This window comes from Anopheles coluzzii, chromosome 3, assembly GCF_943734685.1.
Source record: "Anopheles coluzzii chromosome 3, AcolN3, whole genome shotgun sequence".
NCBI lineage: Eukaryota > Metazoa > Arthropoda > Insecta > Diptera > Culicidae > Anopheles > Anopheles coluzzii.
Genome location: NC_064671.1, coordinates 66908529 through 66933593, shown reverse-complemented (window position 1 = coordinate 66933593; position 25065 = coordinate 66908529). Strand labels below are relative to the sequence as shown.

The 25065-nt window shown below is 45.3% G+C and overlaps 1 protein-coding gene across 6 annotated transcripts; it reads right to left on the bottom strand.

Annotated features, from left to right (window-relative positions):
• Nucleotides 1-1368: 1368 nt before the first annotated feature.
• Nucleotides 1369-24045, bottom strand: LOC120959443 (sortilin-related receptor-like). 6 transcript variants are annotated; one of them, XM_040382824.2, is made up of 15 exons: nucleotides 23789-24045; nucleotides 22256-22974; nucleotides 12118-12375; nucleotides 11885-12046; nucleotides 11684-11807; nucleotides 11213-11603; nucleotides 10883-11146; nucleotides 7830-10802; nucleotides 7589-7748; nucleotides 7236-7509; nucleotides 5139-5852; nucleotides 4806-5065; nucleotides 4457-4725; nucleotides 4221-4389; nucleotides 1369-4136 (listed from the first exon to the last, which is right to left on the bottom strand). In XM_040382824.2, the coding sequence occupies exons 2-15, from the start codon at nucleotides 22730-22732 to the stop codon at nucleotides 3816-3818; spliced, it is 6816 nt and encodes a 2271-aa protein (XP_040238758.2). In that variant the 5' UTR covers nucleotides 22733-22974; nucleotides 23789-24045; the 3' UTR covers nucleotides 1369-3815. The 6 variants fall into 6 exon arrangements, with proteins under 6 accessions (XP_040238758.2, XP_040238760.2, XP_040238757.2 ...); XM_040382826.2 differs by having other exon boundaries at nucleotides 22256-22971; XM_040382823.2 differs by having other exon boundaries at nucleotides 23797-24045.
• Between the last annotated feature and the right edge of the window lie 1020 nt (nucleotides 24046-25065).

Genomic DNA, 25065 nt, shown 5'->3' with positions numbered 1-25065 from the left:
AACAAAGACAATACGTCAATGAAATACAAATCACACAACTAACAATAATCCAAAACGAAATAAACATTATATCAATTTACGCATCCCCTACCACACACTGCAACAAACTGAAATCAATTATTGAAAACATACTAAATGATCCACATACAACAACAAAAACAGTGATAGCAGCCGACCTTAATGCCCACCATTCGGCATGGGGAAACCCATACAACGACCGAAAAGGTAAAATGTTGATCGATGAAATCGAAGAATCCAAATTCGTTCTACTACACGAAAACGAAATAACTTTCGTACCAACAGACCCCAATAAATCCCAATACAAGAAGTACACACCAACTTATAATCAGATACATTTAGAAAACAGACAGAAGGAAAGAACAAACAACACAACACAAAAAAAAAATAGGAAAAAGAAAATACGCTCCCGAACCAAAAGACATATGACTCTAGACAGTCGAAGTCTAAAAGAGAGAGTAAGCCTCTGAATATGCTGTTTCAAACAAGAGTTTGAACAACATAGGAGGATACATTCCCTCTCGCAAGAAGAAGAGGTGAGACTCAATCAGTTGTTTGCGACCATCACATGCTTGGTGAATCTTGGTCAATCACTTGGTCGCGACATGTGTTTTCAGTCGGTGATCGTCACGAGTTATGGGAGATATGCGTGCGAGTGGTTCCAAGAAACAAAACTAGCATGGTTTCCCACTCTGTTTGACCCGACAGATAATCAAAGGAGACAGAGCGAGAAAGAATGCTCATTTTGTGCTTGGGACCAAACACCAAGTATATTCCAAGAATGTCGTGATTATCTTTGGGAAAAAATGTCGTGACCAAGTGAGTGTTCAAGAGTTGGGTGCTAAACAAAATGTCATCAAGCACGTGATTGATACTCCAACTGTTTGAGTCTCATCACTGATCATCTCAGTTGTGTACGTGAGCTGATTTGAGCTTCGTTTCAGTCATGAGTGTTGGTGACTGAAACAGTGGGATTAGGCAGCACTATTCACAGCCAGAATCGCGTTCGGAATGTCATGACGTACTTTCATTGCGTATCAGCAATGAGAATCAAGCTACCACGGATATGTTCATTGTTTTCGTTGGTGAATATCTCGTGATACTCATGACATTTTGCTGCACTGTCTGTAGGTATGCCCACAGGAGGAGGACCAAAAGTCATCAGAACAAAGATGCAGAAAAAAAGAAAACTCTAAACATTATTTTTTGTCGTCTTCTGTAGAGACTCCAATCCCTCTCTAGCTGTGTTGACCCCGTCCATTTGGGGAACAGTCACCGTCGTATTGAGGACGTCCGCAACTGGACGGTAATGGCGCACATACATATTGGGAAGGGGGAGTACACACGTCGTACATACACACACACATACTCATTGTCGTCTTTATTGTTTCGCTACTTAATGGTAAAGATAATCAATTACACACAACTCAGTTTCTGCAAACCCCTGGCGGACTATTTTATATTCACTACTGTTTTGTGTTTCAAAAGAAGAAGGATCTTCTTTTATTTAATTTTTTTATTTTGGAATTCTTGGTGTGTTGTCCTGTGTGTGTGTGTGTGTGTGTATTCTAGTATAGAGAAGCCTGAAACCAAAGATTTCTTGTTCATTTTTCTTGTTAAACGGAAGAACATTTACCAAACAATCCACTTCTGTTTCACTTCTCTCTCTTCGCCTACCCGTTTGATAGAGCTTATCAATGCACGGTTTTAGTAGATTGATAGTAGTCAGGCGTGGTTTTAAAACTACCCGTTCTGCATGAAAGCGATCGCACACACACAGACTCACATCCAAAGACAGAAAATTACCCAAAAATTACACAATATAGTTAACCTATCGTTCGTTTACCTTTCTTTTGGACCACACACTTCACTCTTGCTCAGCTTGCAATCGTCCTACTGTACAAATACCTTCTCATCGTCCTCCTTTACCCAAAATCTGCAGTCGGAAGCGGATGCCTCTACAGTTACGATCATCACTACGAGTTAGCTCAAAACAAGGGACCTACATTCGGTCAACATCTCTATCTGCATTTTTGGGGTATGCCTCTGGTTGGTGGCGGGAAAAAATGGGGTTTAAGTAAACTTTCTGATAGTATTTTATGTCTGAGCTATTTCTATCCTCCCGTTTTATCTTATATGGAGCACACCACCTTCCGTTTTCATCTTATAGTAAAAATACAGTTATTTTTTGGAGATGTTATAATGATGCGCGATGCGATCGTTTTTACGCCGCGCGTCTGCTAAAATCACTACCAATTACAAAAACCCATTTCAAACATTGCTCATATAAATTCATACGAAACGTAATACCCGTGGTTCAATCAAACTCAAGCTTAATTCAATGCCCAATTGCTATAGGGCGGGGAGAAAATTGAAAGAAGGATGAGGCGTTAACCTTTCCTCTCCACTCTTGTTTCTCCGTTTAAAAGGATGTGTATTGTAACTTATCGTAGCATTTTACAGTTTTTTGCTTTGTTTTTTTTACAAATATTCTCCTCGCAAAACACGCCACAATTTCACAGAATCTGTACACTTGCAAACGTCTCTTCTTACATCTTCTTTCTATGAGCAAATCTGTGCTCCTCTACTCTCCCACAAGAGACACGTGCTGTGTGCCCACAAGTGGTTCCGTTTGCCGTTTTATTGTTATGCAGTTTTCCCCCTTCTTCCCCTTCTTCCCCTTCTTTTTTCTTCAAACATGCCTATTAATAGTATTTATATTATTACAATTAAAAAACCGTGATAACGCGCGACAAACACGCAACACACATGCTGTACCCGAGAGAAAGAAGAAAAAAAAACAAACAAACAAATTGTATATGACATTCTAGTTGGAAGGATTGAAGGAAGAGAAGAACAAACAACATAAACAGAATGTACAAATAGTTTACACGCAAAGAGTTTGCTTACAAACGGTACAAATTAGCAATATATATATATTGACTGTTTTTCCACGACAAAACTTTGCTTACTACACTCTTCTTTCTCTCCTGCACTCTCTCCATTTCCTTCCGTATCGCAGCAATGGACTCTACAGAACGACACGATTATTCATTCTTTTGCTTTATGTTTTTTTGCTACTGTCCAATTCTATTCCCACTTGGCTACACTTTAAATAAATCTATTTCAATAAAACGAACAACACATAAATACACAAAAAATTAGTTTAGTCTTTCAGTTTTGTTTGCTTCCATTTTAGCACTCCTCTCGTCACTCACTGTTTCTCCTTTTTCTCTGTCTCTATTTCTTTGTTTAACGCATTTTTTTCTTAATGCTTATTTTAGTTTTTTTTTCATTTATTTCTTGTGTCTCTTGTTTGACTTTCTTTAGTACGTCTTTGTTAGGGTTTGTTTTTTGTTTTCTTTTTTTTCATATCAATTATTTGGCCTCCCTGTTCGGCCCAGTATAATATCGTGTTACACGCCGCGTGTTTCGTCGTCGTCGGAAGCTGGCTGACTCGATTAAATGTACGATAAATGGGGGATTTAATGCGCAACAAAACACGTGCGTACCACGCACGGACACGTGTATCAGCATAATGTGGTTCAGTTCTGTGCTCGCTAGTTTACGCGCGCGCTACTTTTTATAAACCCCCGGAGCGTTCCGTTTCAACATCAACCCTTCCCCGCCTCTGCCTTTTGTCTTGGTGTGGACACGCAGGCAAGGAGGATTTTATCTGAGAGATCGTATCGTTACCACGCATAATCTATTAAATATATTAGCAAAGCCCCCGTGCGCCCGTGGGACAAACTTTACACACGCCTCCAGACTCACCTTGCACTGTCGTTTACGTTCGCTTAAGCAATCACCAGCGGCTCGTCGTCGGAGAAGCTGCGCGGTACCTCCTGATGCTCGTGCTCGTCATCGTCCAGCGTGCAGCCGATGCGCGTGGCACCGGTTCGCGTGTCGTAGTGCGAGTTGGCGAACCGGCTGAACGAGCTTTGCAGCCGGCGATGCCGCTGCACGAAGTACACCAGCACTGCGACCAGCACGACCGCCACGACCGTCGGCACGATCCACTTCCACGCCGAGCTGACGGTGGCGGTGGACGGTTCCATCATGATCCACGCACTGTACTTGGTGAACGATTCCGTCTCTACGATGTCGGAGTACAGACCCTAGTTTGTGGGGGAAGGGAAGATGACGAACGATTACAAATGAGCTTCAGGATTCATATAAATTTAAGCCAACGACTCTCTTACCTGATCCGTTTTTAGTCGAACGCCAACCGTAAAGACGCCATGATCAGCGATCGATTTCAGCTGATCCGGTTGAATGAAGGCCGGCGGCTCTTTGGCCGGTATCGTCAGGAACGGCGGCACGGAGTTGTTAATGCCGTGGCCCTCGTGCACAATAATTTCGTACGTAAAGCTAAACCAAACCATAAAGAGCAAATTAATCGCTACTTTCTAACTTTGAGTCCTACCAAAACACTTACCCATCGTCCTTGAAATCTTTCACCGCCTTCCAAAACACGACGTACGTGCCGTTACGCTCCGGCCACACCTGCAGCTGATCGGGTGCGGGCAGCGGAGCCGAGTACGCAACCATCCGGACGGCCTGCGCGTTCGGGATGTCGGTCGAGACGGAAATCTCGTACGCCGCACCCTTCGGGATTTGTCGGAACACGTGCACCATGGTTTTGTTGCTGGACGGTTGCACCGTCACGACGGACGTTTTGTTGAGCGTCAGCTCGCGTACCGTAATCTGCGCGAAGAGATGATGGGAGAAGATTGTTTTGTACCATTTTCTCTACATACCTCTTTACTCACACAATATACACTTACAATGTATGCTGGGTATGCGGTCAAATCCAAAGCACAGCTATGCTGCCATTCGATGGTCATTTCTTGACTAGTTTCGTTAATATCAACTGTTAGTTCCTTTGGTGGAAGCGTACGATTGTATGCCGTCTCCAGCTTCAGCGGATTGCGACCGAGCGGGCCGGGCCCGATCGGACCGACGATACCGACGCTGACCAGGTACGATTGGCACGGCATCAGGCCGGCCAGCTTAATGCTCCGAGCGGTTGTGTTGATGCGTGCGGCTGCAAATTAGAGGAGGAAATCGTTATTACAAGATCGTTGCTATACAAAATGCCCTCAATGACGCTTGCTTACCCTCAAACAGCGCATCCATGCTGGTGCCGTAGTACACCCCGTACACCAGCTTGCTCGTGTCCAGTCCCTTCGGTTCGTCCCACTGCAGCAGCGCGTACTGGTCCGTCTTTTCCTTCAGCTCCACGTTCAGCGCGGGCAGTGGCACACCGCCGAACGAAACGATCGTCGTTTCGTGCTGGCCGAAGAAGTTCTTCACGTAGGCGGCCACCTTGATGACGTACTGCGTCCCCGGCACCATGTTGTCCAGCGTAATGACCGTGGCGTTTTGTACCTTGATCGTCGGCAGCACCGGATACGTTTGGGGCAGGATCGGCACTACCATGTAGCCGTCCGCATTCGTCACCGGCTTCCAGCGCAGCGTTACCGATTTGGCCGTTTTGTTTAGCACCTCGATGCGGGTTACCTTCTCCACGAACGATGTGCCATCGAACGTGAGCGGTACCATGACGGAGGAGAGCGATTCGTGCTTGCCATTGCGGGCCTTCACCCAAAACTCGTACACCTCGTGCGGTTTGAAGTCTTTGTCGATGATGACGCTCGTTTCCGATGCGCTTACCTTGACGTTTTGGGCAGGCGTTACGTTTTTGGACTGTGGGCGATAGTTGATGGTGTAGCCTTCGAGCTTGCCGTTCGCTTCCTTCGGTGGTTCCCAGCTGACGAGCACGCGGGAACCGTTCTGCTGTATGACCGAAACGCTCAGCGGTGGTGAAGGGACTGGAAAGTGAAGAGTGGGAGGACATTAAACATTGATACAGATTAGTTACGTGTTTTGTGACTCTTTAAAGACGGTTCATTCATATGAATCATTAAACAAGAGCCTTTCGAATTACCAAACGAATCGTAAAGCAGAATCGCTCTTTTTTTATGGTGATGAATCGTACTGAAGTTACAACGATTTACAGCGTAAAGAAGACGTTAAGTAGACATACAGGGATTTCCGAATAAATTTACAATGTCTACAACATATTGTACACATTGATTGCCAGATGTTTTTCAACAGCTGTCAAATGTTAAACAATAATGTTTCAGTTCTTCCACATCATTTTCAACACATCTCAAGCTGGATTGAGTTTGACAGTTCTTTGTTATGTGTTAAAAATCATGAGTAAGAACTGACTTTTTTATGAAAATACACTATAACAGCTGTTGAAAAACATCTTGAAGGTGGTGAATAATGATGTGCACATTTGAAAGTGACTTGGAAAACCGTGTAATAAAGAAAAAAAAATTAAAAAACTTAAATTATACAGAGTTTTTCAAGTCACTTTCGAATGTGCACATAGTTCGAACACCGCATTCTACATGTTTTTCAACAGCTGACAAACGGTGTATTTGCTTCAAAATGAAATTTCAGTTTAAAAACATGATTTTCAACACACAACAAAGAACTGTCAAACTCAATCCAGCTTGAAAAGTGTTGAAAATCATGCTGAAGAAATTAAAAAATATTATGATGGAAATAAAATATTAGATTGATGTGGATTAACATCTGGCATGCGGTCAATAACAATAGTTACATTTGAAAGTGTCTTGGAAAACCCTGTAAAGGGTTTTTAAAATCTAGAAATGATTCATGAATTTCTTTAAGAATGAGAATTATTTAAACAATTCTGAATTAGTTATGAACCTGTGTCTGATAAGTGCTGTGCTTCATCGGACTTTATAAATGGTTCATTAATATGAATCAATAAAAGCGAGTTATTCGAACTACGAAATGAATCTTGCACGAGAGAGTTCTTTAACGATATTTGTGAATCATTTAAACATCTTGAATTTTGGAGCAAATAATTGTCCAATGTATCCGAATGTATCCGTAAATAGTCGTCTGAAAGAATGACTCATATGAATCATTAAAATGATTAATGACTCTGAATTGCGAAACGAATCTTAAAACAGAATCGCTCTTTTTCGACATTCATGAATCATTTAAGAATTGTGATTCTTTGTTAATCTAACGTGTAATATGATTCACAAATCATTAAGAGAAAGCTTCGAATAACGATCGTTTTTAAGGTGGAATTATTATTTTCCAATATGAATGAATCGTTTCAAAATCATGAATCATGAAATTTCTCTCAAGCAACCAATTAAACTTACTTCCTTCGGTTGTCGCAATTTCGTAGTAAATGTAAGGTGGGGTAATCTTCGTTTGGCCCTTCGCCCGCACGTACGTCGTCACGGTGTAGGTCGTGTACGGTTTCAGGTTGGTAAAGCGATACTCCGTCTCCGTGATCCAGTTGGATACGTTTTTCCACTCATTGTTGTAGAAGATGGAGGGCAAATATTCAAGGCTAACGGTCGCCGGAAGCCACCAGAAGATCAGGAAGCTGGTCGAATTGAGCGAACGCTGATCGACACTGATCTGTGTGACCTGTGGACAGAAAGACAGAAAGAGAGTGTGTTAAATGAGATGTGGATTGATTTATATTTCACTTCCTAGCACTCCCTACCTGATAGTGTCGTCCTTTCCGATTGCCAGAGCAATTTTCCTCATCCGATCCATCGTAACAGTCCGGCTTGCCGTCGCACTGTAGCATCAGCGCGAAGCACGTGTTGTCACAGGCAAACACGCCCGGATTGGTGCTGCAGTTGCGGTTCGTCGTCACCGACCTACAAGAGAGAAAGTGTGAAAGAGCCACAAAATTAGATTTACCCCTCCAAATAGTCACCAGCACCAGCAGGAACACTTACGTTGAAGGCTTAAAATTGCACTCCTCATCGCTGCCATCCACACAGTCCGAGATCCCGTTGCAGAACCGATCCATCGGCAGGCACATACCGTCCGTGCGACACCGGAAGTTGTTGTTGCTGCACAGCTTATGGCTCGGGCAGTTCTCCTCGTCCTCGCCGCGCGGACAATCACTGTAACTGTCGCACACGAACCGCTTCGGTATGCACGAACCCGAATCGCACCGGAACTCATGCAGCCCACAGGTACGATCCTTGCGCCGTGGCGGCGTCGAACTGCTCGACGATCCGGTCGGTGCCATTGTCGTTCCATTTCCTCCGATCGGCTTTCCACCCGCCGTTCCCTGCTCGCCACAGCCCTGCTCGTCCGAGTGATCCTCACAGTCGTTCACACCGTCACACTTCCACCAGTACGGCACGCATCGATCGTTGTTACACTTGAACATCCAATCGTGACACTCCTGGCCGGGCTTGATGTTGATGCCCGGTTTCTTCGTCGGCGCTTCCGTCTTGCCCGCGTCTATACTGCCGCCCCCGCCCGTAAGCATCGGACAGTCCTTCTCATCGCTACCATCCTTACAATCGGCCGCCCCATCACACTGCCACGTTTTGTAGATGCACTTGCCATCGCTCACGCACGTAAACATCCACGATTCGCACGTGTTGTTGTTACAGTTCGCCTCATCCGACCCATCCGGACAGTCCTTCTCCGTGTCGCAGCGCCACTGGTTCGGCAGACAGGCGTTCGTTACATTACACCGGAACTCGTCCGCCTTACACTCAACCAGCGTGGCGTTCTTCTTCTGACAGTCCTTCTCGTCCGACCCGTCGCGACAGTCGTCCTCTCCGTCGCACATCCACCCCAGCTTAATGCACCGCCCATTGTCGCACGTAAACTCGTTCGTCTTACAATTCGGGGTCTTGCAGTTCTCCTCATCGCTTCCATCCTTACAGTCGCGATCGAAATCGCACAGATAGTGCTTCGGGATGCACTGCTGGTCCAGCTTGCAGGTGAACATGTGCGGCGGACAGGCCGGCTTCGCCGCCGGGCATCCCTCCTCATCGCTCCGATCGCCGCAATCGTCCTCCCCGTCGCACTTGTACATCTGAGGCACGCAGCGCGTGTTGTTGCAGTTGAAAAACTTCGGCCCACAGGTTTTGCCCGTCCGGGCGCACCCATTCGCCTGCGCCGTGGTGCCCGCCGGACACGTGCACCGTTCCTTCACCAGCTCCATACCATCTGGACAGAGACAGCTGTACGTACGCTTCGGCCCTCCGACACAGATGTGCGAGCAGCGCTCATTGTTCGAGCACGCGTTCGTTCCGACCTGGATCGTGTGCCCGTACACCTTCATGTCCATCAGATTGGTCATATTCTCCGCCACCAGCTTCGCCATTATGCCGTGATCCTTGTCCGCGGAAAATACCGAATTCTGCTTCCAATCGTCCCAGTACATCACGTCCTTCAGCACCGCCACCGCGAACGGATGCTGCACGAACGGGTCCTGCTGCATCACCTTGTGGAAGTTTTTACCATCCAGATCACTGCTCGCAATGTAGTCCTTGCTCGCGTCCACCCAGTACAACCGCTCCGCCATGTAGTCGATCGTGACGCCGTTCGGCCACGCGACCTGCGGCTTCGTAAACAGCTCCCGCACATCGGAACCATCCATATTCGAGCGCGAAATCGACGGCCGGATCGAGTTCCAGTCCGTCCAGAACAGGTAGCCCTCCATCGGGTGCACCACGATGCCGCGCGGTTTGTTCAGATACTTGCTGTCGATGATCGTGTGGCGCACGTTGGGCGTTCGTGGCGACCCGGGCGGTGGGATCGTCCCAGGGGGTGGCACTCGCAGCGCTTCAATCATGAGCCGCATACCGTCCACGAAGTACAGCACCTCCGAGATCCAATCGTACGACATGCCCTCGACGGAGGACAGTCCATTGTCTACCAGCGTTTCCGACGTCGAGTTACCGTTCAAACACTGCCGGCCGATCACGTCCGTCAGTATATCAGCCCAGAACACGCAGTTGCGCTTCTGATCGAACTCGATCGCGATCACATTCTTCAGCCCGGGAATGGCAAACTCCGTGCGCGTGTTGTTGTTGCGCAGATCGATCCGCGCAATCTTTTCCCGCTGCGCGATGATCAAAAACTCGTTCGACTGCTCCATCGGGCAGGGGATCGATTGGGGGAGAAACTGGGACGAAAAACCGTCCACACACACGTCTCCTTCGATTTTCCGGTAGCCACGCGTACGCTTGTAAAACGCACCCGGCTTACACGAGGCCGGCACCGCGTACGGGTCAAAGTTGGTCATTGTTTTGTTGCGCACGCAGAACGATCGCTTCTGGCCGCTCCGCACAAAGCCATAATCACACTCAAAGTCCCAGCTGTTGCACTCGCACACCTCCTGCCGGATCGGCCGCTCGTACCCGATGCCATTGTGGCAGTTGGCGTGTGGTTTGCGCCGCTGGTACGTATCCTGCCGGCCGAGCACGCACGGCATAAAGTAATCGCCCGAGTAGCTTCCCGGCGTCCAGAACTTGTAATCATCCTCCGTGCAGTTCGCTGTGAACGCGTTCTTCAGATCGATCTTAATGATGAGCCACCGATGCTCTTCCTGCTCCGATCCAAACAGCGTAAAGATCGTACCGTTCGCTTCGGCCTCCCGCATCAACCCGTACACCTTCAGCTGGTTGCCGATGAACGGTGTCGAGTGCCACCGTTCGCCCTCGTCCGTCGAGTAGAGGATTTCGTTCGTTTCGCCCTTCAGCTTGAAGTACTTGACCGCCACCAGAATGCCACCGTGGTCGCCCATGTTGAAGAAGTAGTAGTTCTTCAGGATTTGCTTCCACGTTAGGCCCGCGTCACGCGAAATGTAAACGCCGGGATGGCCTTTGAGGGATTTTCCGACGACACCGGCCGCCATAATGACGCCCGGGGCGGTTTTTGAGCTCATGATGGTCACCGAGCTGTAGGGAAAAAGCGAAGAAAGAGCTGTAATAATGTCTCAATAGAGGATTTAATGTTACAGAAAAAGAGCGTAACATACCGTGCTACTGGGTAAAGAGAACAGAATTTCTGCGACAAATGAAGGCTACAGTCCTTGCCACAGTTCAGCAGCGCTCCTTCGTCGTCCGTTTCCGGTGCCTTGATCGGGCGCCACGTATTGCCATGATCGAACGTGATCACCGACATCAGATAGTCCGGTGTGATCGTTTCCGATACCGGAATGCGGTTCATTTTCGATGCGATGTAGATACCGCGCAGCCCTTCCACCCGGTAAAGGTCGGTGAAGGCTGTTTCGGACGATTTTCTGCACCAAGAAAAAGGACCTTAGTATTTATAATTCCTTTTTAAGTTTAAACTAATCACTACTTACACCAACCAGCTCGTGCGCCAGTTCAGCTCGGGCACGTAGGTGAAAATGTTCTCCAGGCTCAGCACAAACTTTATATCGGTCATGTCCTCGTTCGACTCGGACACGTACAGATGCGAAATGCGCTCCGTGTGCACGACCGAAATCATAATGCGGCGACCCTCCACATCCGCCACGTGGTAGCCGCGGATGTCGAGCTCGGTTTGAAAGTCGGCCTTCACGAACTTGCCCCGCTTGTAGGAGATCAGCAGCTGGGTGCTGTTGGGAAGGCGTTGCGAAGCGAACATAAAGTCTTTGTTGATGTGAAAATCTTCCACCTTTTCGACGAGCACGTTAAACTGCCGGTTGCCCGTGTAGAGGTCGGCTGCGTTGAAGAAAATCACTGACGAGGTGTCTGTAAAAGGTGCGAGGAAGGGAAAGGGTAATCTGTTACAAACTGTGACCATGTTGGGAGGTATTAGCAAGGGTAATTACTTGTTGGTTCTTTGCGTTCCACGTATAGATGGATGGGGACACCGTCTCCCGATGACCACAGGAAGGACTTGACGTAGCTTTGCAGCAGCGTAAACGATGCGCCAAAGTCAGTTGTGTAATAAAGCTGCAAGGACAGTGGAAACGAGAAGTATTACGATCATTCCTACATTAAAAAGGACGCATTGCTCCGCTAGTGCTAACCTTCCTCTGGGGATCGCGCTTGTCCAGCACGAGGAAAGTTCGCCGATCCGAGTCGTAAAATGATACGTCCGATGGGGTAAAGTCAAGCTTTCGCATCGTTATCGTTTTGCCGTAGTCTTCCGATGTGAATATCGCTTGATTTCGCGGGTCTATGAAGACAATCTAAAGCAAAAGAAAGCGTTTTAATTAATTCACATCATTCACAACGTTCCTCCTGGCCTGCTCTTACATACCGTGTTATATTTTTGGTGCGTAAAAAATTGCTCCACAGTAGAGTTGGTCATAACGCCGCTAATGTTGAGCATAAAGTCGGCCGTTTTGTCCAGGAATGTATCGCCATAGTCTTCGGACATGAAGATACGCGAGGGTGATGGCGGCGGAGACTTCATGTCCGTGTCCGGTGGTTCGCGGGCGAGACAGATCATAACGTCCGTACCCTCGCCCAGCCAGTGCACAATCAGCTGACCGTGGGAATCGTTCAGGTTTGTCGTCTGAAAGTGGAAAATTGCGAAAAAAAAAGAGCATTTATCATTTGATCATTACATGAGAGGGGTTTTTAAGGTGAAACAAGTCTTATAGATTGATGTTGATTTAAGTTGCTGCTTAGAGTGTTTAACATCCGCGTTTAATGGAAAATAAAGACATATTCGAGGAATTCATCAAAGCAGCACATAATGAACTATGGGAATACGGGGCAAAATGGCCATATCGGTCCTTTAAAACGTACTAAAAAGCATGAAAAAATAAGAAAAGGTTGAAGGTTCTACAGTCCATAAATTGTAAAAAAACGAAAAAATAACTTTGTTTCAGATTCGGCTGGTTCAGTAGTGGAAAGAGGGACAATATGGTACTGTTAAGGATTTTTCTATGTATCTGATTGGGTAAACCATTTTACACTGATATTTTGACGACAATCGTTGCTTTAACACCTTACTCGTGAAAAACAATCAGAAGTAGACGCATTAACAACAAATATAAATGGATAAAATAAAATTTAAAAATTAACATAAAAAGCTGTGGAAAAAAACTTGTGCGGAGTGAAATAGTCTCGCTATAGGGCAAAATGGTCTTACACCAAATGTCAAAACACATCAAAACAAAGGGGCAAAATGGGCCACAACATTGGACCTTAGGTTTTGGTTTAAGCTCTTGCATCTAGATATAATTGTGCGAGTAGAGCTTTAAGCTTAGTATTAAAGTGATTTGTTAAAAAATTTAATAAAATGGTTGAATATTTCAATAATTCACATGTGGTCAGTAATTTTTCTTGTCGGTATAGTGCTGTATGTATGCACAGTTTTATTTATGTAAAGCGAATATATTGTAGCGACCTTAGCTTACTCCACAGCCTAATCTCTGCTCTTGTCAAAACATACCGACCCCTTTTGCCCCATGCTGGAATGACCCTTTTGTCCCAAGTGCAACATTTTACAAAATTTAACATTAAACACTTTCTAATAAATTTAAATTGTTACTTTTTTCACGTAAATCAGTGATAAATATCATGTGCATGGATACATATTCTTTTTGCTTTATTTATATGTTAAATTCTTACGAAAGCTTATTTTCGTGATGGTGAAACTTACATAGTTTTGAGCTACCATTTTATTTGCTAATTTATTAAAGTATTTTGGAATCTTAGGTTATAAAACGTTAATGCTTTAAACTTTGTAGTTGGTGTTTTTTCAATCATTAGAAATCATTATTAACGTGTTAATTTGCCAACAATACAGGTGACCATTTCGACCCAGCTTCCCCTACAGTTTGTGCAAGCAGCAGACAGCGTAAAACAGATCTGGGTTAAATTTAATGATTTTCGTGAACTCATTAACGTGTCACTAATGCCCCAAGGTTCCATTCTTGATAATGTATACTTATACAGAGTAAATCGTTTCGATGGACAATCATTTATCCTCCCTTAACCCTGTAGAAGAGCACTAACAAAGCAGAAAGACATAAATAATCTAAATCGTCTAGATTTAACACGCCTAGAACAATAAAAACTAAATCACTGATGCATCACAATCAAGTCTGCATCCCATTTAACGTTGAGTGACGATGGTCACACCGCCAACCGCCGATGACTAATGGCAAGAGGACAAAATCTTGCACGCTGTGCCCCCCATCATCTCATCTTTTCCGTTTGCCGCACACGATTGAAAATCATGACCCAAGTGGCGTTTAGATGTGTGTATAATAGACACCACCCCCACACTCCGTCGTAAATGCATCCTGCCTATTTAGTGCGAAGGCGTTACCCCGTCTTGTCCCGGACACATACACTCACACACACACACATCCGGCAACACTTCTTATCATCGTACGTCGTTTGTACTGGGAATAACTCATCCGAGAGCTAGAGCAATTAGAATGCAACAATTAGCTCTTTCCCCCCTTCTCTCTCTCACCGTGTGTGTGCGTGTCATGGCATACTATTCCCGGCTCGCAACAGCAGCTTCCAACATTTCCCCCCTTCCAGCATTATCGAGATTATCTCTCGGCACGGGGGGCGCATATGAATCATGTAAATTGTTTAATAGCAATTTTCCTCCATGCCGCATTGACAAAATCATCAAAACCTGTGATGACTGTGGCTGTGTCGTCGCACTAAAACGCGATAATTGCGCTGCACACACATCGAGGAATTCCAGCAATGGAGAGTAATTAATAGAAATAGACAACCATTGACTCACACACAATGGCGGTCCATAAATTCTAACATTTATTACACAAAAAAGCTTCCTCAACCTTTCAAAAACAAAAACAAAATCCCGTTTGCGTTTGTTTGGGTCGGCGGAGTCGTGTTCGCGTACAACGCCAAAAATGGTAGATTTTCTTTGTTCCCCCGGGCGCACGGGTGCTGCTGCAATTGGCGTCACCGATGCATAACACGTACGCGCAACACAGAGTACTTTACTCAAATGGTTCTATTAGGTTGTGTGTGTGTTTTTTCCGTTTTTTTTTGTGAAAAATAAGCAGCAATTTTGGTGCTGGTGTTGCTGTGCAAATGTGTCGTTTTTCTCCTCTTTCGGTTACGGTTCAACGACAAAGAGAAGACACACAGACGCAGAGAGGCGACAGATGTACTTGAAGAAGAGACGCAATTGAACTACATTCTGTTATTGTTCAAAGGTGCAAATAGGATGGACCATCCATTTCGTACGTTTTATCTCCCTAGCACGGCACAAAGAAAGATTCCAAGACATTGGGGGGCAGCTACTCTCGGCGAGACAGTATGCAAATAACATTATCGCTAACACTTTATTGCATTCTTCCTCTTTTTCTCCCTCTCTTTTTCATTAGATCGTTGTTATCTTTTTTCATTGCTGATACACAACTCAGTTAACTCTACAATGCGAACTAAAATGTAATTTCCAAAAACATTAAAGCTCATGATGATGAAATAGATTAAAAGTAAATTTCCAAAGCGCAATCACCTTCATATACGCACGGTTCATGCATACGCATCTATCGTACGAGATAGTGAAAATGTGCGACAAACAAACCCGATCGATGATGAAAAGGAAGAAGTGAAGGTGGTAAAAACACGATTTCGCAGCCACGGGCCGATGACATGAAAATAGAAATGACCTTGCTGTTTTTTAGGTTGTTTTGGTCGATTAATTATTGTCCTTGTTTGTGGAGCGTCGCTTGATGGTGAAATTGAAGAGCAATATGTGTCAGATTACATCAGATTTATTAGAAATAAACGAGATATTTAAAAAGAGAAGAAAAGTGATAAAATCAAGACCTATTTTAGGGTCTTAAGACGTATGACAACATTAACCAGGAAATTTGACACTTGACAGGGCAGATATTCAGACAGAAAGATCAGAGGATCAGAAACAAACCAATCACTTGAGCAATCTGGATCGTTTTGTTACCTTCCATTAAGATTTATGAGCCGTAATGAAACCTTTTAAATTGAATGAATAAATAGGAATTTCCATATGATGAGACTTCCTGATGTTGCCTAGATGTTCAAAGGAAGATGTATGGATTTCCAATGACATTACAAATCTACGGAATTTGAACAGTTTCAATGCTTCGCAAATAGCTTATAACTTTTATTTTCTAATAAAATTTATATTGTTTGCATCACAAGATAAAACGCAATACATTGGAACATTGCATCAATATAAAAATCAGCTTACTTACTTACTACTTATTAGGGTTTTCAGGGGTTTCTCTTAGTTGTAGGATGTTTCCTTGAACTTATCGGAAGTGAACTTTATAAGATGGGAATTGCACTCGATTGGATGGGATTGGATTTGTCCAAAAAGGGTGCTATATAGTGCAATTTCCATCACATAAAGAGTAGAGTGTGAGTCATGAAAGTATCCCACAACTATGAGAACGCCTGAAACCTCCTGTAACCTTAAGTATAGACTAGTGATGTGTTCTTTGGAGCGCACCCTCGAGTCAGATCCTACTCTAGTAACATCCGAACCACTAGTTCCACCCGGAATGAGATTCGTTCGGTGTCGTTCGGTGTCGTGCGGAGTCGTCCGGAGTCGTCCGGAGTCGTCCGGAGTCGCCCGGAGTTGTTCAGACTCGTCCGGAGTCGTTGGGAATCATTCGGAGTCGTCTGGAATCGCCCGGAGACGACCGGTATCGAAGGCGGTCGGAGTTAATAGCAATCTTCCGGTGCAATGTGATCAGGCATTTCATCTCCTTGTGTTTCTTTTGGTGTTTTACCTTGCGCGTGCACTTCGTATGCAGGTATTTGTTTCGAAGGTCGAATCCGGTCGACTCCGGACGACTCCGACAACTCCGGACGACTCCGACGACTCCAAACGACTCCAAACGACTTCGAACGACTCCAGATGACTCCGACTCCGAACGACTCCGAACGAATCCGAGCGACTCAGACCATCCGACTTTACCCATCACTAGTATAGACATAACGTGTGATTAGTGTATCAAGCAAACGCCGAAGAATACCCCAAACAGGCATTATTACTCTATATCAAGCAGGTAACACTAAGATGACACTGTAATGAATCTAACCATCAAATTATTTCAAGAATTGAAACAAAATATTATTACCTTCTTGTTAGAAAACATCATCTTTTAGGCATCATCAATAATACAAATGTAGTTGGAACGCAAAAAGAACATAATCAAACGATGATATCAATGATGATAAGCATTAGAAAACTGAATCAGTAAAAACATGCCGACACATAAATCTCATTCTTAAAGTTCCGTAGACATCTCTAAAACCCCTCCGGAATAAGTAACGGAAAATGCTGCAATCATCAAAATCGCGCCATATTCATAAACAAAGTTTCCTTCAAAGTAACCAACGTTTACAAAATATTCAAGGATCTGCAATTTTCAATTGTAAATGTTTATCGACAGCTCGAACTGTTGACCCAGATTTAACATTCTATACGTTAACCGAATGACTCCAATCAATAATTAAAAAAATACCTAACTGAGTCACTTGTAAACGAGCCTAACAGTTGAAACAGTCCATTGAGAATTTAAAGTTTACATTCCGTACACCTTCCCCCTCAAGTCTCTATCAGCAGTTCCGTCATCAGTGTGATCGTGCTTTATAACGATACAAAGTTAACAGTATTCCAGCAGGTTTGCATTTCTGCTAACCCAAACAATTTTCTACAGCGTCTCAATGTTATTGTAATACGATTGACTCATTTGTGCTGGTGGTGGTTTCTGCTGAGCCTGCACAACACACACACACACACACACACACACACACACACACACACACACACACACACACACACACACACACACACACACACACACACACACACACACACACACACACACACACACACACACACACACACACACACACACACACACACACACACACACACACACACACACACACACACACACACACACACACACACACACACACACACACACACACACACACACACACACACACACACACACACACACACACACACACACACACACACACACACACACACACACACACACACACACACACACACACACACACACACACACACACACACACACACACACACACACACACACACACACACACACACACACACACACACACACACACACACACACACACACACACACACACACACACACACACACACACACACACACACACACACACACACACACACACACACACACACACACACACACACACACACACACACACACACACACACACACACACACACGCACACACACGCACGCTATCTCAACTTACTCTGGACTAGTGGTCTGTCTTGATAGTATATTCCAGTCAGAAAAAAGGGCTGTGGGCGAGGATTTCATTAGTCAGCAAACACAAATTGCGCAAAAAAGGGCCACCGGAGAACGAACGAAGCATGGGAAGGAAAGAGACCATGCCATATTTGCCAACGCAGGCACAGTTGTGATTATTATGTTTAAAAAAAAGTCTCAACAAAGACACATATTTCTCAGAAAAGTACGAGAGAGGAATGTTGTTCGAGAATTTTAAAGCGAAATTTCAAACCCAAGACCATTACGAGAAAGCAGTAACTCTTGAACAAAGAGCACATCATAAAAAATGAAAAGAATTTTGTCATGTGTTGATCCTAGGGCACTGTTTATGATTGCAAAACATGAAAGATCGCTCCTTTCTTTTTAGCTAAACAAATGGAGGGAGCAAGAAGAATATACAACTTCCTTCAAAGCGATAGTGCTTGGAATTGCAGAAGATGAATCAGAGTGCGCTGCTTATCTGCTGTGTGTTCTGTACTACTGTACTGGAGCTATGCAGAGACCCCGAACTTCCACATGCAGCGCAGCCCTTTCCTGTCTGGGAGAGAGAGTGTAGGGACAGACGAAGTTTCAATTGAGAAGAATAATGCTCTCTGATTGATAAGGACGCCTCTTCTTTATTGGACGCTTCCGGGGAATGGGTCGCCGAGGATGGACGAGTCATCTCGCGCATCATCTGCCGCCTCACTGTGGTCGGTCCAAAAATCGAGTCCCCGACGAGTGCGCTGACGCCGCTTCACCAAGCAAGCATAAACACAGTAGCACACACGGCCAGCAAAATAAACATCAAACATCACACCACATCAAAGCATGTGTGTACAGCACAGCACCAGGGAACAAATCACTGCCCTTTCATGCACTGGTTTGGTGTTGCTATGGTGACTCAAGCAGGAAGATCTTTCGTACGCGTCATTGCCAAGGCTGGTACACGCTGGATTTAGAATTGAAACAAATCACGCTCAATGCTGCGGGCTCTGCTCAGATGTGGGCTAAGGACGTCTCTTCCCACTGGGACACAATTAATACCACAATAATATTGCAGTACGAATAGGAGAGATCGTTGATTACAATCAATCGTCTCTTTTAATGCGGGATGATGGCAATAAAAAATGGACATACCGGACAAACGAATTGTCCTTTCCGTCTTCCAAATCCGCCATAACACGTGTTGGGTATATTTGACACACATTTCGAGCAGAACGAAACGGACAAAAACCCGGTCAAACTACTGCTTTACATTCAGGTTAAAAAAGAGCTGGCAATATGCTAATGGGTGCAGCGTAGGGTCACTGAAGGGCCACTCAACCTGTCCACGCGATCAGATTACAACCCCCTCCGTACCGTGTTCACGCCGTACTGTCCGTTCACAGGTTAAAAAAGCGCAAACGACTACACTTCATTATGCTCGTCTTCGCTTACCACACAACAACTGACGTGAACGAACGGCAACGACTCAACTAGCGTTCGTTCGATCGGAGTGTATTTATCAACGGAATTGATACACCGCACTGAAATTGGATACACTCCGCAAACTGATGGGACACAGTCACGGGGCGGTGGTTTAAGCGAAAAGAGCAGCAACTTACTGGATTCTGAATAATCACGGGGAAGAAGGTTAGTGACAGTAGAACGTTTGGTTTTGATTACGTTACACAAAATGAATGCATTTGTTAAAGGATGTGGAGATGGGTGATTAATCGTGTTCTTTTAGGACATGAAAAGTGGACCATATACCAATTGGTATTTGGTAATAGGGGTTCTACTGGTGGTACCATCATGAAATAACTGGTAATTAAACCATTGTCAGTCTGTTTCAATAGGGATGATCGGAACTTCCGTAATGTGAAATCCTAAACGAAGTTCTGGAAAGCGAATGAAGATGTTCCCATCAATTTCCTCTTCAAAGCTGGAATTGGAGTTGTCCCTGGAGGAAGTCTATATCGTGGTATTGCATATACTTTCATTGAATTGTGTTGCACTGTAGGTCCAACAACTTTCAACTTCCCTGTATCACGAATATCTTAACACCTAACAATCTTCGGGGCGTAAAATCTTCCCCAATCATGCCCTACTATAGCTCTTGAGTGCGAGATATCATATCCTAATACTTCAGAGTTACTTTCCACGCCACTACTCAAGGTTCTAATCGTCTCAAGGAAGAAGACTTCAAGGATCTATTTGTCATGGAACAAATCTAACCCGGAATCACTGTGGTCAAGGATTCTCTTTCATATCGCATACTTCAAACAATATCCTTCAAACTGTTGCCCGAATGTAATTCCATCAGCTTGAATATTACTACAAACATCTGATAGTGCATCCTTCAAACCGATCGTTTAACTCGGTTGTTCAGTAATTTCACTAAAAGCTCTCAGGTCAGCAGGAGCGATCCGCTGACTGATAACAATCCCTTGTATTGCTGCATGATGGAGCCTTCCCTTTGAATGATTCGTAGTTTTTTTTTACAAATATTAATCTGATTTAAACGCAGTTTTATGATAAGAGGACCTGAGCGTACAAAAATGCTACGTAATGTTAGGCGTAACATTCTGAGCGACTAATGCGTAATATTGATCTGTATTTGTCCCATCCCTACTACACGTTGATTGTCTCTTATCTTTATCAGCAAAGACAACCACCACAATTGGCATTATTGTTACGTGTGGCGTTTCAACAAAACCTTGCCCGGGTCGCGAGATAAACAGGGAATTATTTCACAAATAAATAAAGAAAAAGCGACCATTTTGCACACAAGTGCATCGTTATCAATGCAATCGCTCATCTCTATTTGTGTGTTTGTGTTTTTTCAACACACACACACAACCACAGTCATAGATAACGCATTCTCCAACCACTGGAAAGTTTGTTTGCGGTCGGCAAAAAGGTGCACCTCGTACAGTTGTGCGCCGATTGCACTTTTGTTCTAGAGTGCGATTTAATCACAAAGCACAATAATATCCCATCTGCGCAGGTACCGAAAAACAAACACAAACGCATTCGTTCCCACGGACCACAACCACCACCATCATCTTCTTCTCTTCCTCGTCTAATGCAAGGCCTACTGTTGTGTTACGCCGTTTCTTTGACCAACGCAATGTATATCTACGCAAATGTACGCGCTTGTTTACAATTTTCTCTATTCCCAAGCGAAGCATCATCACCCACGGTAGAAGGGCGGTGGGTTGGGAGTTGTCAAAAAATGCTGACATCGCATTTATTACATCGGCCGTTCTCTTTGTGTCCGCGCGCGCGAATCAGTTGCGAATGTGGCACCTCCGATCGATTTTGTTTCCACCGCACACAGCACACACAAACAGCTGATAGAGGAGGTTGGTCCTCTTGGTTGTCTCTTTTCTTCTTTTTTTACGACGCAGTATTACACGTAAAGCTACCTTTTTACGACATGCGCTTGAAAAAAGCGTTTTATAATCCGCTTTAAAAAACAACTCTTTAGAGAAAATTTCGCTTTACAATAAGTAAAACACGCGTGCAGGACATTTGTTTTTTTTTTATCACATCCACCAGAGGGTCAGTCAGCGATAGTCTTTATCTGCCCGCAACCATTAGCCGATTATCGCACGAGGGAAGCGCGCAATTCTAACGCAGCAGAGAAGGTTCATCATATCAAGACCGAATTTCACAACAACACCTCGCAGTGTGTGTTTTGTTTTCTAGCGCGACCCACACACAAAGCCACGCCAATAAGTCGATACGGATCGGTGTCACCCCACCCCACCGCGTACGAATGAGTGCAACAATACAGTACACACACACACACACAAAGCAGGCGCGGATTTTCGCATTTGATTTTCACATTTGCTGATGCTTCTCCTTTCCGTGCAGGCGCAGCGCTTGCTACGTCCCCGTGCACACGGTGTTGCAACAGAAAAAAGAAGTGACATTAGAAGGTAGTTAGTTGCTTGTCTTGTTGTTCGATTAATTCCTTCGATTCTTGAACGGTATCTGTACCTAGAAACCTCCTCCCTTTCCTCACTAGGCCCGTTGCCTTCACTCTTGCAATAAACCATAAAAAGAGAGAGGGAAAGAGAGCAAAGCAGCAGAATGAGCGTGATAAAGAAGCGTGGAGCGGCCACTTACCTTTGCCTTGATTATCGGCGACGGGGAAAATTCCGACGCAACCGTGTTCTTGGTCGGCGTGGACGAGTTGCTGCCGGCTGGTGGCGGTGCTGCAGCCCCTGCGGCCACCGCCGCCGCCGGGATGGTTTTGTTTAGTGCCGCCGCATCCTTGGTCGGTGGTGGCGCATCGCGCTTTGCCCGCCGCGCCAGCTCGTCCCGCAGGAAAGGGGAACGGCCGAGCAGGGCGGCCACCTCCGGATTGACACCGCCGTCTTCACCGTCCAGATCGGCCACGGACAGGGTGACGGTGCGGGGCAGCCGGCGGCTCGCCTCGACGTCCGGTTCCACGTGCAGCACGGACGGGGGGAAACCGTGCCGCACCGACGACTGCTGCTCGGTCGGCACGACCAGCCCGTACAGGCAGAGGACGGTCAGCAGTACCGTTAACCTTCGCCACACCACCACTGCTGCCGCCGCCGCCACCACCGGGCGCGCCATTTTGCGCAGACGAGTGTGGCGGTTGCTGCTGCTGCTGCCGGTGCTGCTGCTGCTGCTGCTGCTAATGGCGAAATGATGGCCGTTGCTCGCAACGACACCCTGCGTCGACCCGCTGGTGGACGAGCGGAAGTGAGCTTGTTACCGTTTGTGGAGGGGGGGGGGGGAGAGTAGCGGCACACTCTTTCAAAACACGCACAAAAAATTGCTGCGTCAGCCAGGTGGAGGTTCGAGTCCAGCGCCTACTTTAGTGGGGAAAATCCGTGCAGGGGAAGAGAAAAACGTCATGTGCATCCAAAATTGCTTGTCAAGATCGGTGTGCTTGTGTGTCTGTGTGTGTGCGTGTCCTGTACACACACTGTATCCTTTTTTCGTGTGTACTGAGTGGAAAATCCTATCGCGAGCGCACACACACACACACACACTCAAGCGCACGCTAGCACTTGCCGCACATACATACACACTCACACACACACATAACACAGTTTCTTGCAACACAAAAAAGGAACTGCGGAGGTTATCTTATTATATCCTCACTTTTGCCACGACCCCGTAGGGAAGCACACATACACACACAAAGACACGGGCAGACGCGCGGGCGCACACTCTCCACACACACACACACACAAAAACGCACAGGCAAACGTTTGCTTTTCCTGCCCTGGGGTACGGGGACTCGTCAAATAACAATAATAATCACGCCACCGAAAGGGCTTTGAACTGAACGAAAATGAGGGACAGGAAGGGGGGAAGCAGTCTTCAAGCGGCTTATCGTGACGGATCGCTAACAATGGCACGCAGAGGGACACGGTTGTGAGCAGCAGCTCCGTTCCGGATGCTGTATAAGCTGTACGTGTGCTGTGTGTGTGTGCGTAATCCAACAAGTGTTATGATTAGTGAAAAGATTTTCCGATCCTTCTCGCTACACCGCGTTAGTTTTGGAAAAAGGTAAAAACACCGCCGACACAGCAGCAGCACCAGCTGCGGCCGGCTCAATACAATGCTGGCTGCGTTGGCGTGTATGTATGTGTATGGGGGGGGCAAAAAAGGGCAACACACCAACGTACACGATATGTCACTGTCCGCAGCGGTGCAGGCACTTCACTGATTTCATAATTCAATCACCACACATCCATATATACATACACACACAGCGAGAAATACACAGAGGACACACTGACGGGGTGAAACCCGTGCGGGGGAAGTAAAAAGTTCTTTTCTTTCTATTGCTTTCACGGAGCAATGGACCGTGCGCGACGACACGACGACGACACTGACTCGCTCTCGGGCTCGTGCCAGTAATTGTTTTCACCAAACACATCACCCGTGGACCAATCGGGCGGGTTGTGCCATTGGCGCAGTGGATGACAGCTCGATTAGTTTGACGTTCCTTGACAGCTGCTGGTGTTGGCAGCCCAAGTAGCGAAATCCTATTGATGACATTTTTTTCCTACAAAAATGTTCAGAAACGTTTTTGTGCATTGAACAAATTTCGGTTCATGGTTGTTGTTGTTGAGCAATGATTTTAGCATTTAAACTAAATTTTAAGGCACGATTACGTGAAAATGTTGCGGGAATATCGTTTTAAAATACCCAATCGTTTTTAAAAATATATCGACTTACTTTTAAAACATGTTTATGAGCAAATATGTGCACTGTTTTCAAATACAGTGGAGCGCTGTTTATCCGGGTTCCTTTTATCCGGCTGTCCGTTTATCCGTGCTTTTGAGAAATGCCAATTCATTACAATGGTGACATTGCGTTATGAGAAAGATATTTGAAAAAGCGGTTAAAAGAGCACATTGTCATAACAAAAGACACGATAATTCAAGGAAAATTTTCCAATATTCTCATTGAAAAAATGTAGTTGATAAAACCATGATTATTTTTAACAAAAAATAATATAATTTTCCAAAAACTAATCAGGAATTGGTGATAAAATATATCATTTGACTCATTTTCCGTGTTATTCACCTATCCGGACGAGGTCAAGTCCCGAGAAGCCCGGATAGCTAAACGACCCCTAAATGAGGTCTACTCGGTTCAAGCTCTCAAGCATAAAGGAATCTAAAAAGTTTTCGTTTAGCAGACGGTATACGATTGATGCATTCTAAAAATAGCACCATCAAAAACTGGTAGCGCCATCTATTGTTGGTGCGATAGCCACCCAGTGGGGAGCATTCCTCGCTTTGAGAGCTTTCTCCTTCCCTCTGTACTGTTGTATGGTTTCACATTGAAGTTAGCTTCAATGCTACCCGGGTAGCTCGGGACCTGTTCTTTTCTTACAATGTGTTTCGACAAGCCTCATCTAATCATGACCTATAAAGCCTTCTAAC

Bases quoted from the DNA above. Each gene is read 5' to 3' on its own strand.
- LOC120959443 (XM_040382824.2), bottom strand. From the start codon at position 22,732: ATGGCGCGCCCGGTGGTGGCGGCGGCGGCAGCAGTGGTGGTGTGGCGA. The intron at 10,803-10,882 runs GTATGTTACGCT...TTTTCCCTACAG, and splicing joins TCTCTTTACCCAGTAGCACG to CTCGGTGACCATCATGAGCT. The intron at 7,510-7,588 runs GTAGGGAGTGCT...TTCTGTCCACAG, and splicing joins GGAAAGGACGACACTATCAG to GTCACACAGATCAGTGTCGA.